General features: G+C 39.3%; 1 protein-coding gene and 1 pseudogene across 5 annotated transcripts in view; both read left to right on the top strand.

Annotated features, from left to right (window-relative positions):
• Positions 1-24952, top strand: part of PALLD (palladin, cytoskeletal associated protein) — a 463427-nt gene that overhangs the window by 228972 nt on the left and 209503 nt on the right. For all 5 annotated transcript variants that reach the window (XM_064371018.1, XM_064371019.1, XM_064371017.1 and 2 more), the window contains 2 exons: positions 17891-18010; positions 20299-20641. In XM_064371018.1, coding sequence (XP_064227088.1) covers positions 17891-18010; positions 20299-20641 — 463 coding nt within the window. The remainder of the gene's footprint in view (positions 1-17890; positions 18011-20298; positions 20642-24952) is intronic.
• Positions 12838-13573, top strand: LOC105720600 (14-3-3 protein beta/alpha-like; annotated as a pseudogene).

Here is a 24952-nt window from a genome sequence, read left to right as displayed (position 1 = left end):
CAGGGGTTGTGGTGAGCCAAGATCGTGCCATTGCACTCCAGCCTGGGTAACAAGAACGAAACTCTGTCTTAAAAAAAAAAAAATCTTATGTTTTAAGAAAGTTTATGACTTTGTGTTGGGCCACATTCAAAGCTGTCCTGGGCCGCATGTGGGACAAGCTTGCTCGAGAGGGAGGGGGGAAGGCACAAGACACATTTGAGTACACACTAAAAAGAAAATTGACTTTTGGAATTCTAAAAATTCTACCAGTCCTCTTCTAGGACTCACTTTCCAGCCTGTGAGCTTTACCTCTCTCAGCAGAGACTGAAGGATTCTTCTCTAGGCAATTTGAACATCCCAAGAGAAAAAATAAATTCAAAGATAACGATTTGGGAGTTTCTCTTATAAAGATGCCACTTGGACTGTGCTATAGGGAAGGCCAAAGTGGTGAGTTCCTGTCTTGTATTCAGAGCTTGATAAACACCCAGCCATGTCAGACAAGCAGAGAGAAAAGGCATCTGGAAAAAGCCTCTGGTGTGAATGATATAGAGGAAAATAAGCGACCTTCCCAAAAGACAACTTAAAGAAAATGGATTTGCAAAGAGAAGAAAACGTAAAACAAACAAAATCTCCCCTAAAGGATATAAGGAAATCATTCCACCCAAGAAATAAAAACGAAAAGCTAGGAAAAAAAGAGAGGGGCAGACACTTGAAAAACAAAGAGTTCTTGAAATGAAAATGTTCACAGCAGAAATGAAACGAGCAAATGTACCACAAAGCACGGCAAAATGGCAAAGAAGGAATGTAAGAGAGAAAAGGCAGCAAAATTAGAGATGCATAACAAATAACTGGGATTTGGGAGGAGAAAAGAAAGAAGAGAGAGAGGGGATTATCAATGAAATAATTTAAGTTTCCCAAACTGAAAATTATTAGTTTTCAGATGGAAAAAAGCCACTGATTGCACAACATATGGAATAAACCCAGAGTCAGGCACATCATCATGAAATTCATAATTTCCAGGACAAGGAGATCATTTTACAGGTGTCCAGGGAGAAAACATTAGGTTTTATACAAACTAGCAAGATGCAAATAGCATTGGTTTTCTCAGCAGTCACCCTAGACACAAAGAGACAATGATGCGAAAACTTCAAAATTGTGAAGCAAAATTACCCACAACTTGGAATTCTGTCTTTGGGCAAAACTTCAGGTGGAAATCTAGCAAAGGTATTTTCAGACTTGTAAGGTCCCCCAAATTTTCCTCTGGAAGCCTTTATAGACAGTGTGCTCCACCACAGCAAGAGAATTAACCCAGAAAGGGTAAGGTGTGGAGGTGGGGTACAGGAAGCAGGAGGTCACATCCACACAAGAGGCAAAGGGCACCCCCAGGAGGGTGACTGCTGTGCATCAGGATGAAGGACAAGTTCAGCTTGGAGCCGCATGTCTCCAGAGACAAATGCAGTGAGGCTTTCATCATGAGGAGGTGCATTGCCTCTGGTCCATCCCATCTTTTACTTGGATGACAGAATGGCAGGGCGGTAAGCCTAACCCAAAAATCTCATCTCTACTTGGCTGTCCTGCTCTCCCCTCTTTTCACCTGGGTCAGCTGAGGACACTCGCTGTACCCCTACAGAAGCGTTCTGCTTTGACTCAGTCCTGACATCTGGAAGTTGGCCACATTGAGTTTAATTAGCCCATCTATACCTGAGGTCTAAGGTTGCAATTTTTTGAATTTTTGCAATCAGACCTTGGCGATGACCTTGATCAGTAGGATATAAATAACTCCCAAATGCTGAGTGTTCCAATAATGGAACACTACGTATAAACGAGTAAAAAGCAGAAAATACTAGCAGTCTTATTGCTGGGTATATACCCAAAAGAAAGGAAGTCAGTATATCGAATAGATATCTGCACTTCCATGTTTATTCCAGCACTATTCACAGTAGTTAAAATTTGGAAGCAACCTAAGTATCCATCAACAAATGCATGGCTAAAGAAAATATGGGACATATACTCAATGGAGTACTATTCAGCCATAAGAAGGAATGAGCTCCTGTCATTTGCAACAACATGGATGGAACTGGAGATCATTATGTGAAGTGAGCCAGACACAGAAAGACAAACATCACATGTTCTCACTTATTTATGTGATCTAAAAATCCAAACAGTAGAAGGTTGGTTTCCAGAGGCTGGGAAGGGTATTGAGGGACTGCGGGGGGAAGTGCAGATGGTTAATGGGTATAAAAAAATAGAAAGGCTGAAGAAGACCTAGTATTTGATAGCACAACAGGGTGACTGTAGTCAACAAGAAGTTAATTGTACATTTTAAAATAACTGAAAGCATGTAATTGGATTGTTTAATTGGAGTATAATTGGATTGAATAACTCAAAGGACAAATATTTGAGGGGACAGATCCTCCATTCTCCATGATGTGATTATTTCACCCTGCATACACATATCAAAACATGTCATGTACCCAATAAATATATATATCTTCTATGTAACCACAATTTTTTTAATTAAAAAAAAAAAGAAAATATGGAGATACCATCTCCATCAACACCTGCATTCCTGCTGGATGCCCACACAAGGCCCCATCAGACTGTGCCACCGAGTAAGCCTTATATTTCCCAGGTCTCACTCAAGACCTCACCCACTAAGTGCTCCATGGGGCCTTGGGAAACTTTAAAGGACGTTGAATCTAGTTGCTGGCCCAAGATGGTTCTTGTAATCTTTTTCCTAACAGTGACAAGGTTACCTTTTCTTTAAGCAATCAAGATTTGTGCTCACTACTCAATTTTTTTAAACTAAAGAATGCATTTTTTAAGGATACATACATGTATGGCAAACACATAAAGAAAATCAAAGGAATTATTATCTCAAAAGAGAATGAAAATTAAATTGGGGAGAGCATATGAAGTATTTCTAAAGTACTGGAAATGTTTCATTTCATAGACTCGAGGATAGATACACAGGGTTCATTTCATTGTTATTCCTTAAACAGTACATTTTAAGTATCCTTCTTTATATATAATATTAAATACAGTTGACAATTTCTAAAAATCTTTGCAATTTTTTTTTTAAATGGAGTCTCTCTCTGTCATCCAGGCTGGAGTGCAGTGGTACAGTCTCGACTCACTGTAACCTCTGCCTCCTGGGTTCAAGTGATTCTCCTGCCTCAGCCTCCAAAGTAGCTGGAATTACAGGTGTCTGCCATCACACCCAGATAATTTTTGTATTTTTAGTAGATACGGGGTTTTGCCATGTTGACCAGGCTGGTCCCAAACTCCTGACCTCATATGATCCCCTGCCTCAGTCTCCCAAAGTGCTGGGATTACAGGCATGAGCCACTGCGCCCAGCCTCCTTTGCAGATATTGATACAAGCATTACATTTACCCACATTGAATTTCATCCTGTTGATTTTAGCTTAAGAATTCTTTTTTACCAACTGTGTTAGCCAAACTATGTGGTTTGAAAGGTAAGAGCTGGATTTCTTTTTTAGTTACTTGGGACCAAAAAAAAAAAAAAAAAATAGTTGCAAAGGAAGCCATTTATGAAATGTCCCCTTATTACCCAGGGGACCCAGTAATCTTATCCTTGCTGCCTCATCATTTTATGAGTTTCCACAAACAAAATAGTTTGTATTTATATTTAACCAAGTATTAAGTAGGTCCAGGAACTTAAATGAAATTCAGGGTTGCCTTCTGGGAGATACTGCTGTGATTTTGTAATTTTTAGGTAACTAAAGAACAGACTTTATCACCAGTAAAAAGAGTTTCTGATTTGGTAATTTATTAAATGCCTTCAAATCAAAACCTTAGGAAATCAAAACATAGGAAAATTAGATTAAAATGGATCATAATTAAGGTTATTAATAACATTTTTCCATGTATTCTGGAGACAGTTTCCTTAGTACAGATAAGTAAGCCTCTAACTCCTTTTATTTGACATAAGAAGTCATTTTCTGATTTCCTTTCCTCACCAAAATTTATTTTACAGATGTCTTATACATCTTTGTTCAAGTAAGATGCTACCAGATGAGTATTCAGTATTACAGCCTGGCTCATCTCATTTCCTCATGGCTTTCTTCATTTTTATAATGTCAGAACCATGCAAGCTATGATGCTTCTTTCTCTCCACAAAATGTGAGCCTCTTGTCACTGTTGGATGAAATTTTCTTAGAGACGAAAAGCCGGGCAAACTTTGGGATGTTGTATTAAAATTTTATCTAGTAAAAATTGCTGTGATATTTCAATGCGTGAGGATGACTAAAAGAACATCCCATTGTTTCTTTTTTATTTTTCTATTTATTTTTATTCTTTAAGTCTGTAACTTTTCTAAATGTTCTGTGCGTCATGAACTGTATACAGGCATACACCTTATTTACGAATGGAAATATTCGTAAATATTTCCATTTTTACGAATATTCGTAAATATTTTATAGATGTATTCCTATAAAATCATTCACAACGAATTCCGCTCAATCAAATTTGAAACACACGAAGGAAACTTGTGGGAAAATTGGTCTTACTGAGAATTCCTTTAGAAAATACTCTTTTTACAAAGCAGGTGTTTTTTTCCTTAATCTACATTTCATGTATGCATTTATTTAAAAACAATTATAGGGAGCCTGCCATGTGTGAGAGGCTAAGAACACGGCCATGAACAAAAATCATTTCTGCACTCAGAGGTTATATTTCAGGGAACCTGAAACTAACAAACTGATTACACAATAAATTATTTAGCAGGGCGAGGTGGTGGCACATAGTCCCAGCTACTCAGGAGGCTGAGGCAGGAGAATTGCTTGAGCCCAGGAGTTCAAGGCTGCGGTGAGCTATGATCATGCCACTTCTCTCCAGCCTGGGCAACAATGAACCCCTGTTTCTAAAAAGATTTTTAAAATAAAACAAAATTGCACTAGCTTTATTTGATTTTGTGATTGTCTTCTACCATCTGCTGAAATCTCCCACCAGAGACCTGGGCAGCAGAGCAAGACCCTACCTTCATGAATCAATCAGTAGATATTATTTAAGTATAGTTGTGATGACATTTTTTGTGATATATATTATTTAATTACAGTTGTGATGTCTCCAAAAAATGTTTACCATTCTAAAATTGCTTTTAGGTGGTAAATCTGATAAAGTCTAATTTAAAAAAGGGATTCTCTGAGAAAGTAATGTTTGTGGGGAAACATAAGGCTGAGTAGGAGAGTGCTGAGTCCTCCAGGAGGAGCAAGGGCCTAGAGACTCCCCAGAGCCTGGCTTTGCAAGGAGCTACCCCAGAGCCCATGTGCCCAGTGCTCAGAAGGCACGGACATGGCAGGCACAGAAGGAGCTTGACGAGAAGCAGGGACCTGGTTATGCAGAGCTTCAGAGATCACGTTAAAATGTTTGATTTTGTCCTCAAAGTCCTGAAGAATGGGAGGATGATAAAATTTCATTCTTATTAAGAGAGCCCTCTGATTTAGAAGGGGCAACTGTATATACAGCCTCGGGATTTCTGAAAATGGCATGACTAAAAGAACCACCAAGTCACAAAAGTATCAGAAGGAATTCTTTTTAAGTCGTCAAGATCATTGCTCTAAAACCACTTTTTATCATTCCTACTGAATAAAATTGTATCCTGTTTTTAAATGTAGGTTTCAAGGCACATAATTATGTCTATGTTTATAGTTGAAGCATTCTCAGGCATTGAACTGGCAAGGACATTTCTCTATGTGTCCCCAGAAACTCCGTCTTTCCAGATGTAGATGATTCAAGGTTGAGAGAGTGAAGTGCTTTCCAGAGAGAGCTAAGCCCTGGGAAGATAGTACAGGGACCTAGGCCCTGGTTGTCCAGGCAGGAAGTGCCCAGGTGTTGCTGAAAGCTCAGAAGCCTTCACCACTCCCAGCAGCATCTGCTAAGGGTGAAGGAAAGTGTCTTAGCACTGCCTGAAGCCCGCTGCTCAGAACCTCACAAGAAGGGGTTCTTAGGCATGTCCACATTATCATGTACTCTTGACTCAGCTTCTATCCTGTTCCAATGTGTCTTATACCTCAGAGGACATACTGCCTCTCCCCTTATGCAGATGAATAATTCTAGTGAATCATTTGGATAATGAGGAGAGTAATTAAAGTTTTTTCAGCATTAGGAAACCCTGTTTCCTAACTTAAATCTCTCATTACCTCATTTTACATCAGATTTCTTGTGTCCTGAACTAGGAAAAATGCAGAGCAACTAGAGAGGCTTTGTGCTCTAGAAAAAAGTCACCCGTGTGGGAGACAGGGTGCCGAGCTTCAGCATTTTGGCTCTAGCATTCATTAGTCAGGACCCTGAGAGGATCACTTTGGACACCCAAGATTCATTAATACTGAATCTGAAGAAATGAGGGACTTGACCTAATCAATCTCTTACAGCACTGGTCTTCTAAACTGTATTTCCCCTTCTAAAAAGGCTAACCTCACTTTTAACTCATTCTGTAACCACATACATTCAATTTAAAGATTCCCAATCCCTTGTACCTTTCCAGAGACATCTCATTTTCCAAATGATTAATCTTATGGAAAGCTCCAGCTCGAATTATTTCCACACTTTCTATTGTCCTCTTCAAATGGAAAGCCAAGAACTGTGTATATACAGTCGAAAAACAGAGGATTACATCATACTCTCTCTGGTATCTTATTGTTTTCCTTCTATTCAGTGAACCTTTTAATCAAATATTACTGTGTACTCCACATGTATCAGTATCTCTGAAACCTTGTCTGGAAACCCTTTTCTTAATTAATCACCTAGGATTCATTGATGTTTATTGAGCCAGGAACTGTGCCGTGGGGCAGTATTTTTAAACTGCTGCTCATGGCTCATGGAGGTGGAGGGCAACCGCCATGTTACAAAAATGTATCTCTTCTATGGGTTTCAATCAAAAATGTTTGATACCTATTTTTTTTAGGACACAGTTTTTTATACTTTTCTCAAGATATAAATCATCTTGAAAGGACATAAAAAAACAATAAAACCCAGCCAGGTGCAGGGCTTATGCCTATAATCCCAACACTTTGGGAGGCTAAGGCAGGTGGATCACAAGGTCAGGAGTTCAAGACCAGCCTGGCCAATATGGTGAAACCCTGTCTCTACTAAAAAATGCAAAAATTAGCTGGGAGTGGTGGCAGGTACCTGTAATCCCAGCTACTTGGGAGGCTGAGGCAGGAGAATCGCTTGAACCTGGGAGATGGAGGTTGCAGTGAGCCAAGACCATGCCATTGCACTCCAGCCTGGGCAACAGAGCAAGACTCCATCTCAAACAAAACAAAACAAAACAAAACAAAACAAAACAAATCTTGGCCCCAGCCCAGATCTCCTAAATCAGAATCGAATCTCTAGGGGAGAGGAGGGGCCCTGTGTAATCAACATACTGAACCAGTAAGTGCTCCAGGTGATTCTTCCCATCAAACAAGTTTGGAAAATGCCACCATGAAAGATTCAAGATTCAAAAGTTAACAATAATCTCCACCCAATCTTAAAAATGGTCATGTCTCGCCATCCCAACCAGAATAACCCACTCGTACTGAGGAATTAAGGCACATCTAATATGAATATGAATATGAATATGAATAATAATTATACCTACATCCTTGAGTGTATACCAAAATATGAATAATAGTTATATCTACATCCTTGAGTGTATACCAAAATATGAATAATAGTTATATCTACATCCTTGAGTGTATACCAAAGGACACATGTAGGATAGAAATAAAATTAGAGTAATGCAGAGTCCTGCCTATTTCAGAGTTGCCAATTCATTTTTCTATCCTTTAGTTTTTCTTCATCTTTTTAAACAAAAATTACTGATTTTAAAATATCAAAATTGCTGAAATATACATTATGCTTCATCATTTTAACATGTTTTCATATTTTTTGTCTTATTTTGAATTGGTAAATATAATACATAAATACATACAAGATACATTATTATATATTATGGGAAAATAGTTGTATTCATGGGATAAAATGCAAGGTTTTGACATAGGTATACTTGTAGAATGATCAAGCTAATTAACATATCCATTACTTCAAATACCTATCATTTCTCTTTTTTTGGTGGGATGGAGTTTTGCTCTTGTTGCCCAGGCTAGAGTGGTGCAGTGGTGCCATCTTGGCTCACCATAACCTCCACCTCCCGGGTTCAAGCGATTCTGCTGCCTCAGCCTCCTGAGTAGCTGGGATTACAGGCATGCACCACCATGCCCAGCTAATTTTGCATTTTTAGTAGAGACAGGGTTTCTCCATATTGGTCAGGCTGGTCTTGAACTCCTGACTTCAGGTGATCTGCCCGCCTCAGCCTCCCAAAGTGCTGGGATTACAGATGTGAGCCACTGCACCTGGTCTCATTTCTCTTTAAAATATTCTCTGTCAACTATCTTAAGATACACAGTACATAATTATGAGCCATAATCACCATGAACCTGTCCCCCTGCCTAACTGAAATTTTGCACCTTTGACCAGTGTCTCCCCTTCTTCTGTCTGCCACACGCCCCTCTCTGATTAACCATCTTTCTACTTTATATTTTTTTCGGATTCCACATGTAAGATCATGCAGTATGTATCTGTCTGTGCCTGGCTTATTTCACTTAACACAATGTCCTCTAGGTTTATCTATGTTGTCTCAAATGACAGAATTTCCTGCTTTTTTAAGGCTGAATAGTATTGTAATGTACATATATGCCACATTTTTTAATTCATCCACTGAAAAATGCTTCAGTTGTTTTCATACCTTGGTTATTGCAAATAATGCTGCCATGAATGTGGGGATGTAGATATTTCTCCAGCATGCAGATTTTAATTCCTTTGGCAATATAGCCAGAAATGGGGTTGCTGGATCATACCTCACAGCTTTACACCATTTAGTTATGGTGTTTTCCCAGTTCCCACAATGCATCTTGTGAGACGGGACATTTGCCTGACAGAGATGCTACAGTGAGCAGATGTGAGCCTGCCTGAGTTGACACACCTTTCCTCCCTGTGACAGCTGCCTATTTGGTGCTTAATGTGCTCTATTATTTATAGCGATACAGTATTGAAATTTGGTGCTTAATGTGCTCTATTATTTATAGAGATACAGTATTGAAATTATAAAACATAGTATATAACCTGGGTTCAGGATTTCAATAAATATTTTTTCATTTTGATCTTAACACTGCAGAAACTGAAAGTAAATATTCTGTTAATAGTGAACCCAACTGGCTTTGTTTTCCACCAGGGTAAACAGTGGTAAAGCTGGAAAATGCTGTGTGTGTTATCCATGTAAGTCCACAATCACACTGGGCACAACACATTGTCCTTTAAAGGTCTATTTCCATCATAAAATTTAAAAACATAACTTGTGTTACTCAGAGGCGAGATGTGAAATAAGCTATCAAAGTCAGCTGCCATCACCATGGATCAGATGAGGCCCAGTGTTGCCTCATCAGTATAACACCACCTGCTGCGTTATAACCCAGCATCCACATTACAGTACCCAAAAAAGTATTCCAGGTGTTTGTGAAAATCAGCCAGTATTTTCCACTATTTCTACCATAGGAAGTCTTGAGTGATAACCATCATTTCAGGAAAAAGGAAAAAATTTTAAGAACATTATTAAGAACTCAAAGTATCTTATAAATGAAATATATGCCATTGAACTCTCTTGAGATTGGTGTACTTTCTGGTGTTTTTCATATATCGATGCCTATGCACATATGCTAAATTTGTTACAGAGAGACAACAGAACTACCCAGTTACATAAAGGGACAGATTATTTTAGGTTATGTGTATATATATTTTTAGTATTTTTTATGTTATTTTTGAGCTATTTCATATCTATGTTTTTCATCTATAGATATGAAATATGTATATATATAAAACCTAAAATAATCTATCCCTTTATATAACTGGATATTTCTGTTGTCTTTGTAACAAGTTTTAGTATATAGATACTAGCTGAAATATATTGTCTCTGTTTTAAAATTGAAGCCTCATGAAAATTTTTAATTATTTAAAAGGTAGAGAACCATATACCTGTTTGTACTATAAAAAATTTGTACCTTGTATTTGTATTACCTATTCAAAAAAAAAAATAAAATATTTTAAATGGTAGAGGGAAATCTTAAGAATAAGGAAAAAGAAGACAATTCAGGAAACTTTGGTTTTGTTTTTACAGACTGAGTAAGAGGAGTTGCAAAGCTATCAAGACATATGGGGGAAAAAACCGAAAATATCCTGTCTTTGTGATCACAGGATCATTATAGTAGATCAAATATTTGGTCAATTCTTTAAAATACTGCAGAATGAACTTGAATTTTAATTTCTTCAGAAGTCTGAAATAGACATAAGGACTAGGAATTTTTTAATTGCCTAAAAATTTTAATTCTATGTTTCCTACTTCCATCTTATATTTCAATAAATTTTTGCAAAATAGGTTCTGGCAAACATTTTTGCTTGCAGCTGACTTCACTGCCTTCTTAAGAAGCATAATTTTGAAGGAAAGAGAGGAGGGCTTAAAAACTATCCCATTGTCATGTGGCATGAAGGGTGTAAACTTCTGGAGTTGGAATAGACATGATGATTTTCTCTTCTTTTTTTTTGAAATGGAATTTCGCTATTGTTGCCCTGGCTAGAGTGCAAGGGTGTGAGCTTGTCTCACAGCAACCTCCGCCTCTTGAGTTCAAGCGATTTTCCTGCCTCAGACTCCTGAGGAGCTGGGTTTATAGGCATGCACCACCATGCCTGGCTAATTTTGTATTTTTAGTAGAGACAAGGTTTCTCCATATTGGTCAGGCTGGTCTTGAACTCCCGACCTAAGGTCATTCGCCTGCCTCAGCCTCCCAAAGTGCTGGGATTACAGGCATGAGCCACCATGCCTGGCTGACCTGATGATTTTCTAACTCAAGTGTAATTCAAGTAAAAGATGCGTCTTAATCCCTTGATAAGATTATAGACCAACTCAAGGGCAGGAACCATTAATCTGCAATTATAAAACATTAAGACAGTACACTCTTAAAAAGGCTTAACACTTTGAGAAAAAATAAGGCTTAACACATAGATAGATGCTGTAAAAGCTTCTAGGAGCTGTTCATGGGTGGAGATTACAGACTTCATCCAAAAAATTTTCTTGACGTCTTATAACCTTTGCTTAATGAGTCCTTCCATTCATTTAACCTACCTTCTTCTCTCTTGCTGCAATTATGAACCATTTGTTCTTACTGTTCTTCAAGAAAGATATAGAATGTTTGAGCAACTTCTTCCTTATTTTAATGTCTTTGCACTTACGATACCTATCACAGTGTTTTACTTAAATTAGCATTTGTGTGTGTGTGTGTGTGTGTGTGTGTGTGTTTTGAGACTGAGTTTTGATCTTGTTACCTAGGTGGAAGTGCAGTGGCCTGATCTTGGCTCACTGCAACCTCTGCCTCCCAAGTTCAAGCGATTCTCCTGCCTCATCCTACCGAGTAGTTGGGATTACAGGCAGCTACCACCACACCTAGCTAATTTTTTTTTTTGTATTTTTAGTAGAGATGGGATTTTACCCATGTTAGTCAGGTTGGTCTCGAACTCACCTCAAGTGATCTGCCTGCCTCGGCCTCCCGAAGTGCTGGGATTACAGGTATGAGCCACCATGCTTGGCCTTAAATTAGCATTTAAATGGATGAATAATATAGATTTCATTGCTCTTTACTTTTTTATTATGGTTAAAGAAACATATAACATGAAACCTACCTTCTTAAATTTGTAAGAATACACTACAGTATTGTTAACTATATGCTTAATGTCATACAGCAGATGTCTAGAACGTCTTCATCTTGCATGACTGAAACTCTATACCCTTAAACAGCAACTGCCATTCCTTCTCACTCCCAATGCTGGGCAACCAGCATTCAACTTTCTGCTTCTAAGAGTATGACTAATTTAGATACCTCTTAAGTGGGATTTTGCAGTATTTCTCCTACTGTCATTGACCTTTACTTTTACCTCAACTAAATAATTTAGGTTCAATGTAGAACACAAAATTAATAAATAATAGAACATAAAGAAAAATTAAACTAAGTTTTCACACCTTGTTTAAACATCAAATTGAATAATATGCTGAAAGAATAAGGTGTGTGTTTTTACAACTCTTGCAATTTTAAACCTGTATTAATATATCTTAGAAATAAATTTACCTTAAGCTACACTACAATGCTAACCTCTCAAAGGTTTATAATCGGGTGGGTGTGATGGCTCACACCTGTAATCCCAGCACTTTGGGAGGCCAAGGCAGGTGGATCACAAGGTCAGGAGTTCGAGATCAGCCTGGCCAATATAGTAAAATGCTGTCTCTACTAAAAATACAAAAATTAGCAGGGTGTGGTGGCAGGCACCTGTAGTTTCAACTACTTGAGAGCCTAAGGCAGGAGAATCACTTTAACCTGGTAGGTGGAGGGTGCAGTCAGCTGAGATCATGCCATTGCGCTCCAGTCTGGGCGACAGAGCCAAGACTCCATCTCAAAAAAAAAAAGCTTATAATCACCATAGTCCTCAGATCTTTCCTAAGGAACGTAACATTTTGATACAGAAGAATTCTTGCATTTTAGCTTTTAACAAAATCTCAGTCTGTTAACCAGATTACCATCAGCATCATCAGAAATGGGGCTAAGGCTTCGGTGGGTGGGGCAGGATGGAGTGAGAAATGGAGTAAAACTCAATGATACCTATAGGCCATATTACTTGCTGATACAAAAAACATGTGTATTGGGATTCCCGAACTGGGGTAGCTACTGCTGCTGGTGCCTAAGAAGTGGGCTTGGGAAGGAAGCGGTCACCTCGCTCAGACCTTCACTGGGCAACGTCTTTGTCCCCTGCCGCCCTCCCACGGAATGACAATGGATAAAAGTGAGCTGGTACAGAAAGCCAAACTCTCTGAGCAGGCTGACAGCTATGATGATATGACTGCAGCCATGAAGGCGGTCACAGAACAGGGTCATGAACTCTCCAATGAAGAGAGAAATCTGCTCTCTGTTGCCTACAAGAATGTGGTAGGCACCCGCTGCTTTTCCCAGCTTGTCATCTCCAGCATTGAGCAGAAAACAGACAGGAATGAGAAGCAGCAGCAGTTGGGCAGAGTACCGTGAGAAGATAGAGGCAGAACTGCAGGACATCTGCAATGGCGTTCTGGAGCTGTTGGACAAATATCTTATTCCCAGTGCTACATAACCAGAAAGTAAGGTGTGTTACCTGAAAATGAAAGATTATTTTAGGTATCTTTCTGAAATGGCATCTGGAGACAACAAACAAACCACTGTGTTGAATTCCCCGCAGGCTTACCGGCAAGCAATTAGAAATTAGAAAGAAATGCAGCCTACACACCCAATTCGACTTGATCTGGCACTTAATTTCTCAGTCTTTTACTATGACATTCTCAATTCTCCTGAAAAGGCCTGTGGCCTGGCAAAAATGGCATTTGGTGAACCAATTGCTAAATTGGATATACTGAATGAAGAGTCTTATTTGCACTCTCATCACGCAGTTACTTAGGGACAGTCTCACTCTGTGGATGTCGGAAAACCAGGGGACGAAGGAGACTCTGGGGAGGGAGAGAACTAATGTCTCTCATGCTTCGTGATCTGTTCAGTGTCACTCCATACCCTCCCATGTGCGATTACAAATAAAAAAAAGAATCGTATGTTGACTTTGGATTTTCCACAGCCTCGGCCTAGTAAAAATGGTTCCTGAGATAAATAGCTGATATTTGTATCTAAAACTCAGATTGGTCCCAAAAATGCCACGGCATTCTGAAATTTTGATTTTGATTAGCATTTGACAGGATTACTGTGTGTTTAATTTTTTTAAAACTGAACAGTGTGATTATGGGGTTTTGTGATTTACAGCTCCTTCTGGTAGGAAAAAATAGACCTAGATTATGTGTAACTTTTTGGAAAGTTTAATCTGATATCAAAATAATCATTGAAATAGACAATTCCATTGTAAAGTTGTACAGAAAGTTACAGAGGTTATATTGTGATGCTGGAACTTGGAGTGAGACATGCATCACCTGGCCAGGTTTAATGGTAATTCACAGTAAAGCTGCCCGTAGTTGACCTGTTTGGACTGTTGCCACTCAAAAGTTCATGACCACAAATGTCCACAGTGTCTTCCTCTGAGGAAACGCACATCCTGAAATTGAAATTCTTTGAGGCAGAAAACTGGCCTATGACACCTTGGAAAGTTCAAGTGCTCATATAACAAACCTGACTAAACCCCCTTTCCTACAGCAGTGTGTTCGCTGTGTTACCGATTTGCAACTTGTGCTTCAATAGTAGAATCTATTTTCATTGTTAACACTGAGCTCAAGGAAAAAAGCTATGTGTTTTATGAATGACCTTATCTGTTTCCTGGATGATACCTTTAAGAATAATGTTCTGAGTCAGGCGTGGTGGTGCATGCATGTAGTCCCAACTACCTGGGAGGCTGAGGTAGGAGGATCCCGTGAGCCCAGGAGCTTAAGGATGCAGCGCCCTGTGGTTGCACCTGAGAATAACTGCACTCCAGCCTGGGCAACAGAGCAAGACCTCATCTCCAAAAAAACATTAAAAAAAGAATGACGTCCTGTAGAGAGTGCCTTTCGCTTGAGGAGTAATCAGTTTTCAGGTTCTTGCTAGCTCCGGGCTTTTAAATTTCAAAATCTAAACATTCTTTCTCACCATTCTTTTTGACTACTGACTTTGGTTTTCTTTTCTCTCCCAAGTTTCTGTCCCTCTGCTTCCTTACCTTTTTTCCTTCTTGAATTCTATCTTTATCTGTCTTTTGTTCACTTTTTAATGCTAGATATGGGCAGGGGTGAGAGGCATTAGTGAGCACCTTGGTGAGCAAGCCTGGCTTTAAAGAGTTGAGAAGAGCTTCTGACACCAGAGCTCTGTGTTCCTCCTGTTCTCAGCACGGTGTTGCTCTTCAGTCATACCAGGATCTGAATCAAAAAGGTGTTTTTGAATATCCATGATTTCTCCCTGTATTGAGGCTGGCCCTGATCATGCTTCTTAGTGCCTGTCACCAGGTCTCCCAAGTGCAATCATCCAGCTCAGGTCTCACATGTGTTTTAAGGAGACCCTATATTCAGGGAAGTTGCGTGGACACTGTAGTGGAGAGAATTGAGAATAGTCAGGCCTGTAGGTCTCACGTATCATCCCTCTACCTTTAACATTCCATGTAGCTGTAGAGTCCATCTGCTTCTCCATCTGCTGAAATAAGAAAAGAGAAATGCATGCACTGATTGAAAACCAAAAAAAAAAGAAAACAACAACAACAACAAAAATCCCTCCTTTCTAACTGAACAAAAATGTACAGTTAATACTTGGCGTTTGAAAATGCAGAAGTGAAGGTGGAGCCAAGCCTGTCTGTATATCTGGTAGCTCTTTTCTTGCTTTGTTTTTCCTTACCAGTATTCTGCCCAGCATTTGCTTCTGTGATGGTTATATTGCCTAGCAAGCACACTGTGGTTGTGAAAATAGTATAGCAAAAAAGAAAAATCCTCAGCTATTGATGTACTAGATTTATGTATGTCTTTTCAACAGTTCTAGTTTCACCTTACACAGAATAATCTGGAAAGGTGTAAAAATTCAAAAGTGAAATAAAAATTTATCAGTTAAAAAAATACAGATTTGACCCAGTAAAGTTAACGACATCAAAAACTGTATAGTTTGATGATACTTGGATAAGTTTTGAAATGATAGATACATGAACTTTTTTCTAGAATCAAATACAACAAACTCTTCGTTTGCCTTTGGAGAGTGAGATTATTAAGGGGTATTAGTATACAAAGGGAATTAGGTTATAAAGAGAAACATTTCCACTTTATACTTCATTGTTTAATTTGTTTACTTTTGTATTTATTACTTTGATTTATATGTAAAAAAATTAAAATATTTAAAGCTCTCTTCAATAGACAAAAATTTTTTTAACAACTTAGCACTTTTACCTACAGTCAGTACTTTTTTTGTTTCGGGGCTTAAAGCATAATATGTTTCTAAACAAATTGGCTAATTTTCATTATTGATGGTCTGAAATGTTTGCCCCTAGAAAGATGTTAGTGAAGGAGGTTTATCTTATCAAATTGTATGAGTTAGCAACTGCAACACAGTACAGCACCCCAAAATATAGTTGCTGAAAGCAGCAACCATAATTCTGTGGGTGAACTATTTGGCTTGGCCTCAGCTGGGCAGTTTTTGTGGTCTGTGCCAGGCTGGGCTGACCACAGCTGGGCTCTCCCGGTGCGGCCGTGGTCAGCTGCCAGAATGATGAGGAGTGAGTGAGTTAGTCTAGGATAGTCTCTTTGGGAAGGGCTTATGTCTGCTCCATATGGTGTCTTCTTCCTACAGGCTAGCACAGCCTTGTTTTCCTTAGGATTCATCAGGGTTCCAAGAGATAGAGCAGAAGCAGGCAAGGCCTCTCAAGACTTCAGCTCCTAATTGGCCAGCAACATCCCTTTCACCACATTCTAGGTTAAAACAACTCACAAGGCCAGCCCAGATTGAAGGCATGGGGAAATAGACTGCTGCTTGATGGAAGGAGTTGCAGAGGCACATGACAAAGAGGCATGTCTGCAAAGGAAGGAATAATGGCAGCCATTATTACCACAAAATCTACAATACACAGTCTTACACTGCCCAAAAAATATGTGAATAATCAATGGAATCACTTTGCGAGAATCTGAAATATATCACTCTTCTTAACGTTTGCCCACAAAATTGTCTTTATTTTGCTGGTACAATATAAGCAATTATTCAGCTAGTAAAAGTAATCAGTACTCTAGATATAGCTTCCTTTTAATGGTAACAGCTAGCACTGGCTATGAAGCATTTGATGTATGCCAGGCAGTGTCCTAAGCACAGTATGTCATATTACAAGAGTAGATGGGAGCTAGGGTTTGGAGTAGGGAGCCCAGCTTGGTTTGAAACCCTATGTTAGTATTTATTAGCTGTGTGACCTTGGGTAAATCAATTAGCTTCCATTTTCTATCTATAAAATGGGTGAATAATAATAAACTTATAAGATTGACATAAGATTAAATTTAATCTGTGTTAAGTGCTGGTAACAATACCCAGTGTATGGTAGGGGTTATGTAGCTGTCAGCTATTGTTTTTGTTATCATCACTTCCCCTCCCCCTCCCCCTCCCCTTCCCCCTCCCCCTCTTCCTCTCACAATAACCCTGTGATGGTTAATTTTGTGTGTCATGCATGACTAATACAAACTCTGTGGGGTAGCTTCTATTCTTGTCTCCATTTTACGGAGAAGAACATTGAAGTTCAGGGAGACTGACCAGAGTCACAAAGGCAAGGTGTGGCAGAACCCTCATTCAAGCTGTGGCAGCTGTCTCCAGTCTGGGATTTTCATGCCATACAACACTGCCATGCTGTTTAACAGTATCTTCCAGAATAACTGTCTGCAGGTCAAACATTGACAGGTTATGTTCTTTTTTCCCTGTGGTTAGCATTTCAGAGGAGCTTTATTTTCCCTCTACTTGGTCTGCAGCTGAGCAGATATAAGAGTAGCTATATGTACAGAAACGGCTCCCACATGCAATCAACTTAACTCCTACATGCAAAGTACAGAGTTGCACGCTTGCAGACATCTCGTTTTATTTTCACAGGTAACCCATTAAGTATATATTATCCCCGTTTTACAGATGAAGACACCGAGACTGCTCTTGTCTAACAACACAAAGGATGGATCTGCCTCCAAAGCTTTTTCTGCTAGGCAGAATTGCTAAATTAAATGTAAAGAGATTCTATTGCAAACAGTTTGTAAAGTGAATCTGTAGTAATCATTACCTAATTTGTTAGTTATGGTATGGCAGAGGGTCTCATTTCTTAGAAGTGACTTCATGGTTAAACTGTAATGAATGATTCTGTTCTCTTCACTTCCAGAGGAGATTTGCACCCTAGTTATTGCTGAGACTTTCCCTGAAGATGCAGGGATCTTTACATGTTCAGCAAGAAATGATTATGGATCAGCAACCAGCACCGCCCAGCTGGTTGTCACCTCAGGTATGTGAGGAGTAAGAAAAAATGACTAGGTTCTGTTCCTCAGCACCAGTGTGGTTGGCCAAAGCAGAAAGGGACTGTCGCAGTCAGCGTGGTCACTCACGCCTGTAATCCCAGCACTTTGGGAGGTTGAGACAGGCAGATCACTTGAGGTGAGGAATTTGAGACCAGCCTGGCTAACATGGTAAAACCCTGTCTCTACTAAAAATGCAAAAATTAGACGAATATGGTGGCACGTGCCTGTAATCCCAGCTACTTGGGAGGCTGAGGCAGGAGAATCGCTTGAACCCAGAAGGCAGAGGTGGCAGCAAGCTGAGATCGTGCCATTGCATTCCAGCCTGGGGGACAGAGTGAGACTCTGTCTAAAAAAAAAAAGAAAAAGAAAGAGACTATCCCAGTAAGAGAGCTCAGCCTTCAGGAATGCTGGCCACTCCAGGAGTGACCCTAACAATCTATGTTTCATCATGAAACAAAGGCTTTGGGGAGGGGAGGAGAGAGAATGAGGTGGAGATGACAAACAAAAAGAGAATGATCGTGTAGCAACTGAACACACATGGGCTTTCTCTAAAATCGTGCCGTCTTGGTGTTGGAAACAATGGAGCTGGTTTTCTAACATCCTCATGCTAACCTAGAATCGTATTCACATCGGAAAGTCACCTCTGCATCGGAGGTGCAGTCACTTTCTCAGCAGTGCCAACACATGAGGTCTGGAGATACTTGTACAGATAAACCATTGTCCAGTCCACTATTGAAACCTCTGCAAAGGTAATACAAGATAAGCCTTCTGTGTAAAAGATAACACAAGATCAACTCAGAGAAGCTGTCAAGGCCTTCAAAGTCAAATTTCATTGATAGTCTATATCGATGATAGTCTATAACTAATATGAAAAAGAAATCAGTGTATTGTATTATTGAAACAAGTTTTCAAAAATATATGGATATTTTCTAAACTCAAAAACTTACCACTAAGAAAGGCAATATGAAACAGCTTGCTTCTTTTTCTTTTATTTTTATTTGACTGTTTTCTACAGTTACTAATAAGCGTTAGCTTACTTTAATGGCCTCATCTCTGCCATTCATCTTAAAGATATTTTTAAAATATGTTTTTGACCAAGCCTGGCACATTATGTACAGAGTAGGGAATGAATCAATGGGTCATAAGTTGAATGATAGGGACTTGGAGAGAACAACTGAATTGTACTTGGATTCCTTTAGAGGAGCAAGAACTTGGTGCTAGGTGGCAGCAGAGACACAACCAAAACTTATTTCGGGACCTTAGAGTAATTGTAAATGCTTGTTCATCTTAATGAAGAAAAGAAATGGGAGGGTCATCTTCAATAGGAAAATGGTTTCTATAAATGACTACTGTAAGTGTTAAAAGAAACCTAAGGGTCAGGATAGGAGTTTCAGAGCAAGGAGGACCCCAGCGTTTTGATTTTGAGTTGGCTTGAAGACTATCCCATCAAATGGCCACAGCAATAGTGCAATGCTCAAACAACATGGCCAAAACCTTGGGCTCCAGAGATCTGAGTGGCAAAAATTTGCATGTAATATTTTCCATTTGTTTATGCGGTACATCCGCTGTAGGTCGAACATGATCAACAAATATTTTATTTTTGAGCTTTTTGTTTACCTCAATAAGCATTTTTGAGTGCATGCCAGGAGCTCTTCAGTGCTCTGGGCAAGGTGCAGAATCTAAAAAAGATGTGATCTCAAGATGCTTTCAGCCTTTTGAGGGGAACAAATAAAAATCTCTTTTGTACTGAGTTATAGTTGGGGCAATCATCTAATATGGAAAAAATATTTTTTATGAGATTATGAGATTTTACTTGGACTCAGAGCTTTCCCTTCCCTAGCTTTAGATGAATATCCACTGAAAACCTTTACAGCTTGAGCCAATTTCAGTAATGACAGCTAGGATTTCAGTTGAACCCATGGACCAAAATGTGAGAGAACAAACCATTATTAGTTGATACTGTTTGTGTTGTCATTTTTTTTTAAACCACGTTCTATCTTTCGCTCTGGTTTGAAATTTTTAATGATTCAGTAGCTGGGTTCTGCACATGTGGGCTCAGTCAGGAAATGAAACGGTAGCACTCATTTAAAACAAGCTGGGAAGAGCCAGGCCCTCCAGCTGGCAGTGCTTCTGCATCAGGTGAGAGCAGCAGAACCAACCTCTTCTTTAACAGCTTCACACAGCACAGGGATTCTCAGAAGACTCTAGCAGTGTGAATTCACTTGTTGAACTAGTAGCATATTATTATGTTTTTATTCTCTTTTCCCTTCCTTAGCCAACACTGAAAACTGTAGTTATGAGTCAATGGGAGAATCCAACAATGATCACTTCCAACACTTTCCAACACCCGCTCCAATCTTGGAGACAAGTTCCTCTGAATTGGCTTCAAAGAAACCATCTGAGATCCAGCAGGTGAACAACCCTGAGTTAGGCCTGAGCAGGGCAGCCCTTCAAATGCAATTCAATTCTGCTGAGAGGGAAACGAACGGAGTCCATCCCAGCCACGGAGTAAATGGACTGATTAACGGCAAAGCTAACAGTCATAAATCTCTTCCAACACCAGCTGTCCTGCTTTCACCCACTAAGGAGCCACCACCTCTGCTTGCCAAACCAAAACTGTGAGTATTTCTGCATGGTTTTATAATAATTTCCATACCCCTGTTAAATTTCCTCTCTGGTGAGAAAAAAACGTTTGCCTGGATTCAACTATGTGGCAAGTTGCTGCTTGTGCAGGCAAGTTGTCCTTGACTCGTGTGACCTTGCTGCCAAGCAGTGTCCTTCAAAAAGATAAAAGATACCTAAAAATACAGAAGGGAAATGAAAAGCTTGGTGAAATCTCCCCTTTGCTAAAAGCTGTAACTGGTGACGGCTGTGAAAATGTCTGCGTGTGGTATGGACTTCCAACATACAGCCAAGGATGTAGCCACTCCCCGCAGGCCAGGGAAAAAGGGGATCTACTTTGAGCCCTTTATTAAAAGCATTTCCAAAAGGCAGTCTAAGTATTTTACATGTACTTTAAATATTAAGTATCAGTAAAAACAGCTGATGTAGACAAGTAGGGAAAAACTAAAAACTGGGCTGGAGACTCAGGGTGCAGATTCTGGCAGGCAGTGAAAGCGGAGGTCAGCAGACTTGTCGGCAAGAAGGGCGCCCTTCACAACACAGGCTACTTGGCTTGGAATTCCATGGAACTGCATATTTCCATGAATACCATCTTCACAGTGGATATCCATTATTTTCTTAGGATTATAAACCTTGCATGAGCTGTTTCCATTGGCATCGCACAGCGGAGAGTTGTTATGAATGGAGCCATTACAATGTCAGAGAGAGGCAGAAATAAATTAGCTCGAACGGTTCTATCATAGCACAGCAGACCCTGAATTACTGCCCTGCCAGAGGTCAGTGGAAATATAAGAGTCATAGTGAATGTAAATGTACTTTCTGAGGTCACATTTCCATGAGAATGTATGTGCCAGAACCTAGGACAGCCCCCCTTTTTTTTTTTACCCATATCTGATGTTTTTGATTTGGGGCAGGAAGGGACTCTTTAGGAGTTTTTCTTTATCTCCCTAGCATTGAATAGTCTACTCTCTTCTCTCTGTGATCAGTTCATCTGTTAGAAATGTTAGAATTTAACAGATATTTGAAGTAGAATGACAGCTTACCTTTGTACATCACTTTGTTGTTTACTAAGTGATTTCATGAACAACATTAGACTAATCAAATAACAAAAGCAGTCAAAAGAATACCTTAAGTTAACAAATGGGCAGACAATTTTATAAAACTAGACTTCTGGACAGTCTTGTGTTGCAGTTTCAAAAATCTATCTATTGCTACCCTCTACTCAATTTTGCATTCTGTGCTGGCTCTCTTTGAAGACGGTAGGGCTACTCACTAAGCTTGTACACAATAGTGTGAAAGGTGCTGGTGAACATTTAATACCTATGCCCCAGCTCCATTGAGAGGCCAGACAGGTAAAATGAGCTAAAAAAAAATGGCGGCCTTAAAAGAGATTTACGCTCTTGTAGCAGCAACCCATAAAATGAATTGTCATTGCTGACTTCTTTCATTTTTGCATTTTGAATATGTATCTGCAGTGCTTTTAATGAAACAAGGGACCTGCTTTCCAGGGAGAGAAAAGGCAAATGTGTTTAATGACTAGGACTTGACTGGGCTCTTGATTAAGTAAAGTCTGTCTGCTCTAATGGCCATCATAAATTGGATGTAAATCACAGGAGAGCAAACATGCAGAGCTGTTAACAGACATCTACAGGCCTTCTTATCTCAGGAGTTTCAACAGCTCTGCAGCTTTCAGCGTAGATGGCAAGGGGGTAATATCCAGAGCACAGATAAAACAACTTTGTGTTTATTAAGAGGATGATCGCTTACGCGCAAGTTTAAAGAGTGACACCAGGATTTGCTTATGAGTGAGATTTTTCAATATAAAATAAGATGCAGAAAAAATAGACTTCAATGTTTGAGGCCCAAAATGGGTTACTCTCCCTTCACGAGGTAATTTAAGGGAAAAAGCAGAACACCTAAACGCAAAACCCAACAGCATTTACTTGTGCTGGGTTTTACCAGTTTTCTTTTTTTCAATTCTTCGTGTGTTTAAACATGTTCTTAGGGCATCACTTGATTTTTGTTTTTTGTATTGCATATTTACCTGCCATTTAACTAGGTAGAAAATAATATGTGATGATGCTTTTTAAATATATATTTTTAAATTTTCTTATGATTTAGAATATGTTATTGGAGTTTGTTTTATTACAAAATCAATGCATGCTTGATGTGACAATTCAAACAATACAGAGGCTATTAAAGTTTATAGTCTGTGTTTCCCTTCCTCCAGCCCAGCCCTCTGAAAGGTCTGGTATGGTATGGGGTGCTATTAGAGCCTTTTCTAAAACCGTTTGTTCAGGGTTTTCAAAGTTGTATTATTGGTAGAGAAATGCTGTTGAATGACATCTACAAATAATTTACAACAGTACCTGAGTTATTGATCGTGAATGACTCTAGGTAACTACTAAGCAAAATCCCTATGCATCCATTTTTTTCTTTTCATACATTGTGGGAAAAGATGAGATTTTATTTGCCTCTGATGGTCAGCAGTGAGAAACTGTGGTTTGCTCCGATCTTCTTTTCCTTAGCCTATGATTTGATTTTCTTTCCCAAAAGGAAAGGCTTAGATTTGGCAGCATTATGGCATTTGTGCATCTTCATCATTTTAAACAAACTAACAGGGAACAAGTAGGAGGACATAAATCATAGGAACCAAAATATTTACTCTCACAATGAATTAATCTGAAAATGATGTTTGGTTTGTTAGGTGTCTGGGGGGAAAAGATCATTTAAAAAAAAAATCTCTGCATTTTTTTCTTTCTTGAATAGCTCTAGTACTAATTGTGGGAAAAGGAAAAAATAAATGAAACAAAAACCTAGAAATGTTATGAACTCTTTTCTCTAACTAGGCCCAGCCCCCATCCTATATTATCCAACAGAAGTCCTCCCCAGTAGACTGTCAGCCATCTCAGACCTCCAGCTGAGTCCGTGGTACCTCTCAGAAAGTGGGAGTTCCTGGCTTAGTATGGTGGAGGCATCCACTTCAGCACCTACATCTCCCAATGTCTTTGTTTCTAACACTCTCTCTCAAGTATAAGCGGAAGATAATTAAATGTAGGCCATTTGGTGAGTGCCAGATGTCCTGCATGCTGGATTTGTGCCAGCCTTACCACCCGCTGTGGGACTGCGAAGTGTAAACGCTGCACAAGAAAAAATTAATAGTTATTTCTGCAACTCAGTGGCTGACGCTCATAATCTTCGATCGCAGTACAAAAGAAGCAACACGATACTTAAGTCATAATATTTACAGGAGGGAAAAAAGGAGAGAATGAGTGTAAACGTATATGTCATATTCTTTTCCTTGGTTCCCCGCTGTCCTCTCTCTACAAATGATGCCTGAAGATTCAAAATAAAGGTAGGGCTCACTGCGAAAAATCTCTGCTTCTCTTTATTTCTACCAAATAACAGTCCTTGAAAAGCATGGACATGCCTGGAATCCCTAGGAATAAGCTCTAGAGGGAAACCTGTGGATGCCAACATTTGGTAGGCGATTTGCCAAGCATATAGAAAGGTATGGTCATGTCACCTCCTGCAGCAGGCCAAACAATATATAAATAACAGTAGGCTATTTTCAAACCCCTTTATTACTTCCCTTTTTATCTCCTTCCTTTGTCTTGTGGGAGAAAGGAGGGACTTGAAACCTGTAGAAGGGCAAAATGGGAAATCCAAAGGGAGATGACTGGACAGATCAGAGGATCAAATTATGCTTATTTGTTACTCTAGAGCCAAAATTATATGCATTGCTGTAAAAGTCTGTGTACTTTTGCCTGGGAGAATAATAATGAAATGACATTTAAGTGTCTACATGTTAAATCAACAGCTCCCCTTGCTCCTATTCTTACTACTTTCTCTTACCCCAGTCTCTAAAGAAACAGTATTATGATTTTCTATCTCAAGAGAGTAAAACAATTTCAGGCTGAATCAACCTTTTCAAAATTACTGCATTTTACAACCTTTGCTTTTTTCTTCCTCCTTTCTCTCATTTCCACCCTTAGATAGCCTATGGTTCTGCAAATCCTGTCTCGAGAGAAAGGCATATCCTAGAAACTCATTCATATTAAGGTGTTAGGGATTTGTATCATCACCTCAGTCCAGTTCTAGGCTAACGAAGTAAAGTACTTCTTAATAAGCAATAATAAGCACTGCAGAAAATCAGGAAACTATCATTTCATGAGATGGTGTGTTTGAGAGACAGAGGAGAAGGAAATAGCTGCCTTTATCATTCTCTTTATTAGTGACTTCACTGTGTCATGTTTTCTATATTTGGAGGTTCCTTATGGGTTTCCTCCACACTCCTAGACACAAAT

This window comes from Aotus nancymaae, unplaced genomic scaffold, assembly GCF_030222135.1.
Source record: "Aotus nancymaae isolate 86718 unplaced genomic scaffold, 86718_ANA_hifiasm-v0.15.2.pri h1tg000115l, whole genome shotgun sequence".
In the NCBI taxonomy this organism is placed as follows: Eukaryota; Metazoa; Chordata; class Mammalia; order Primates; family Aotidae; genus Aotus; species Aotus nancymaae.
This window is presented reverse-complemented; position numbering and strand designations above follow the sequence as displayed.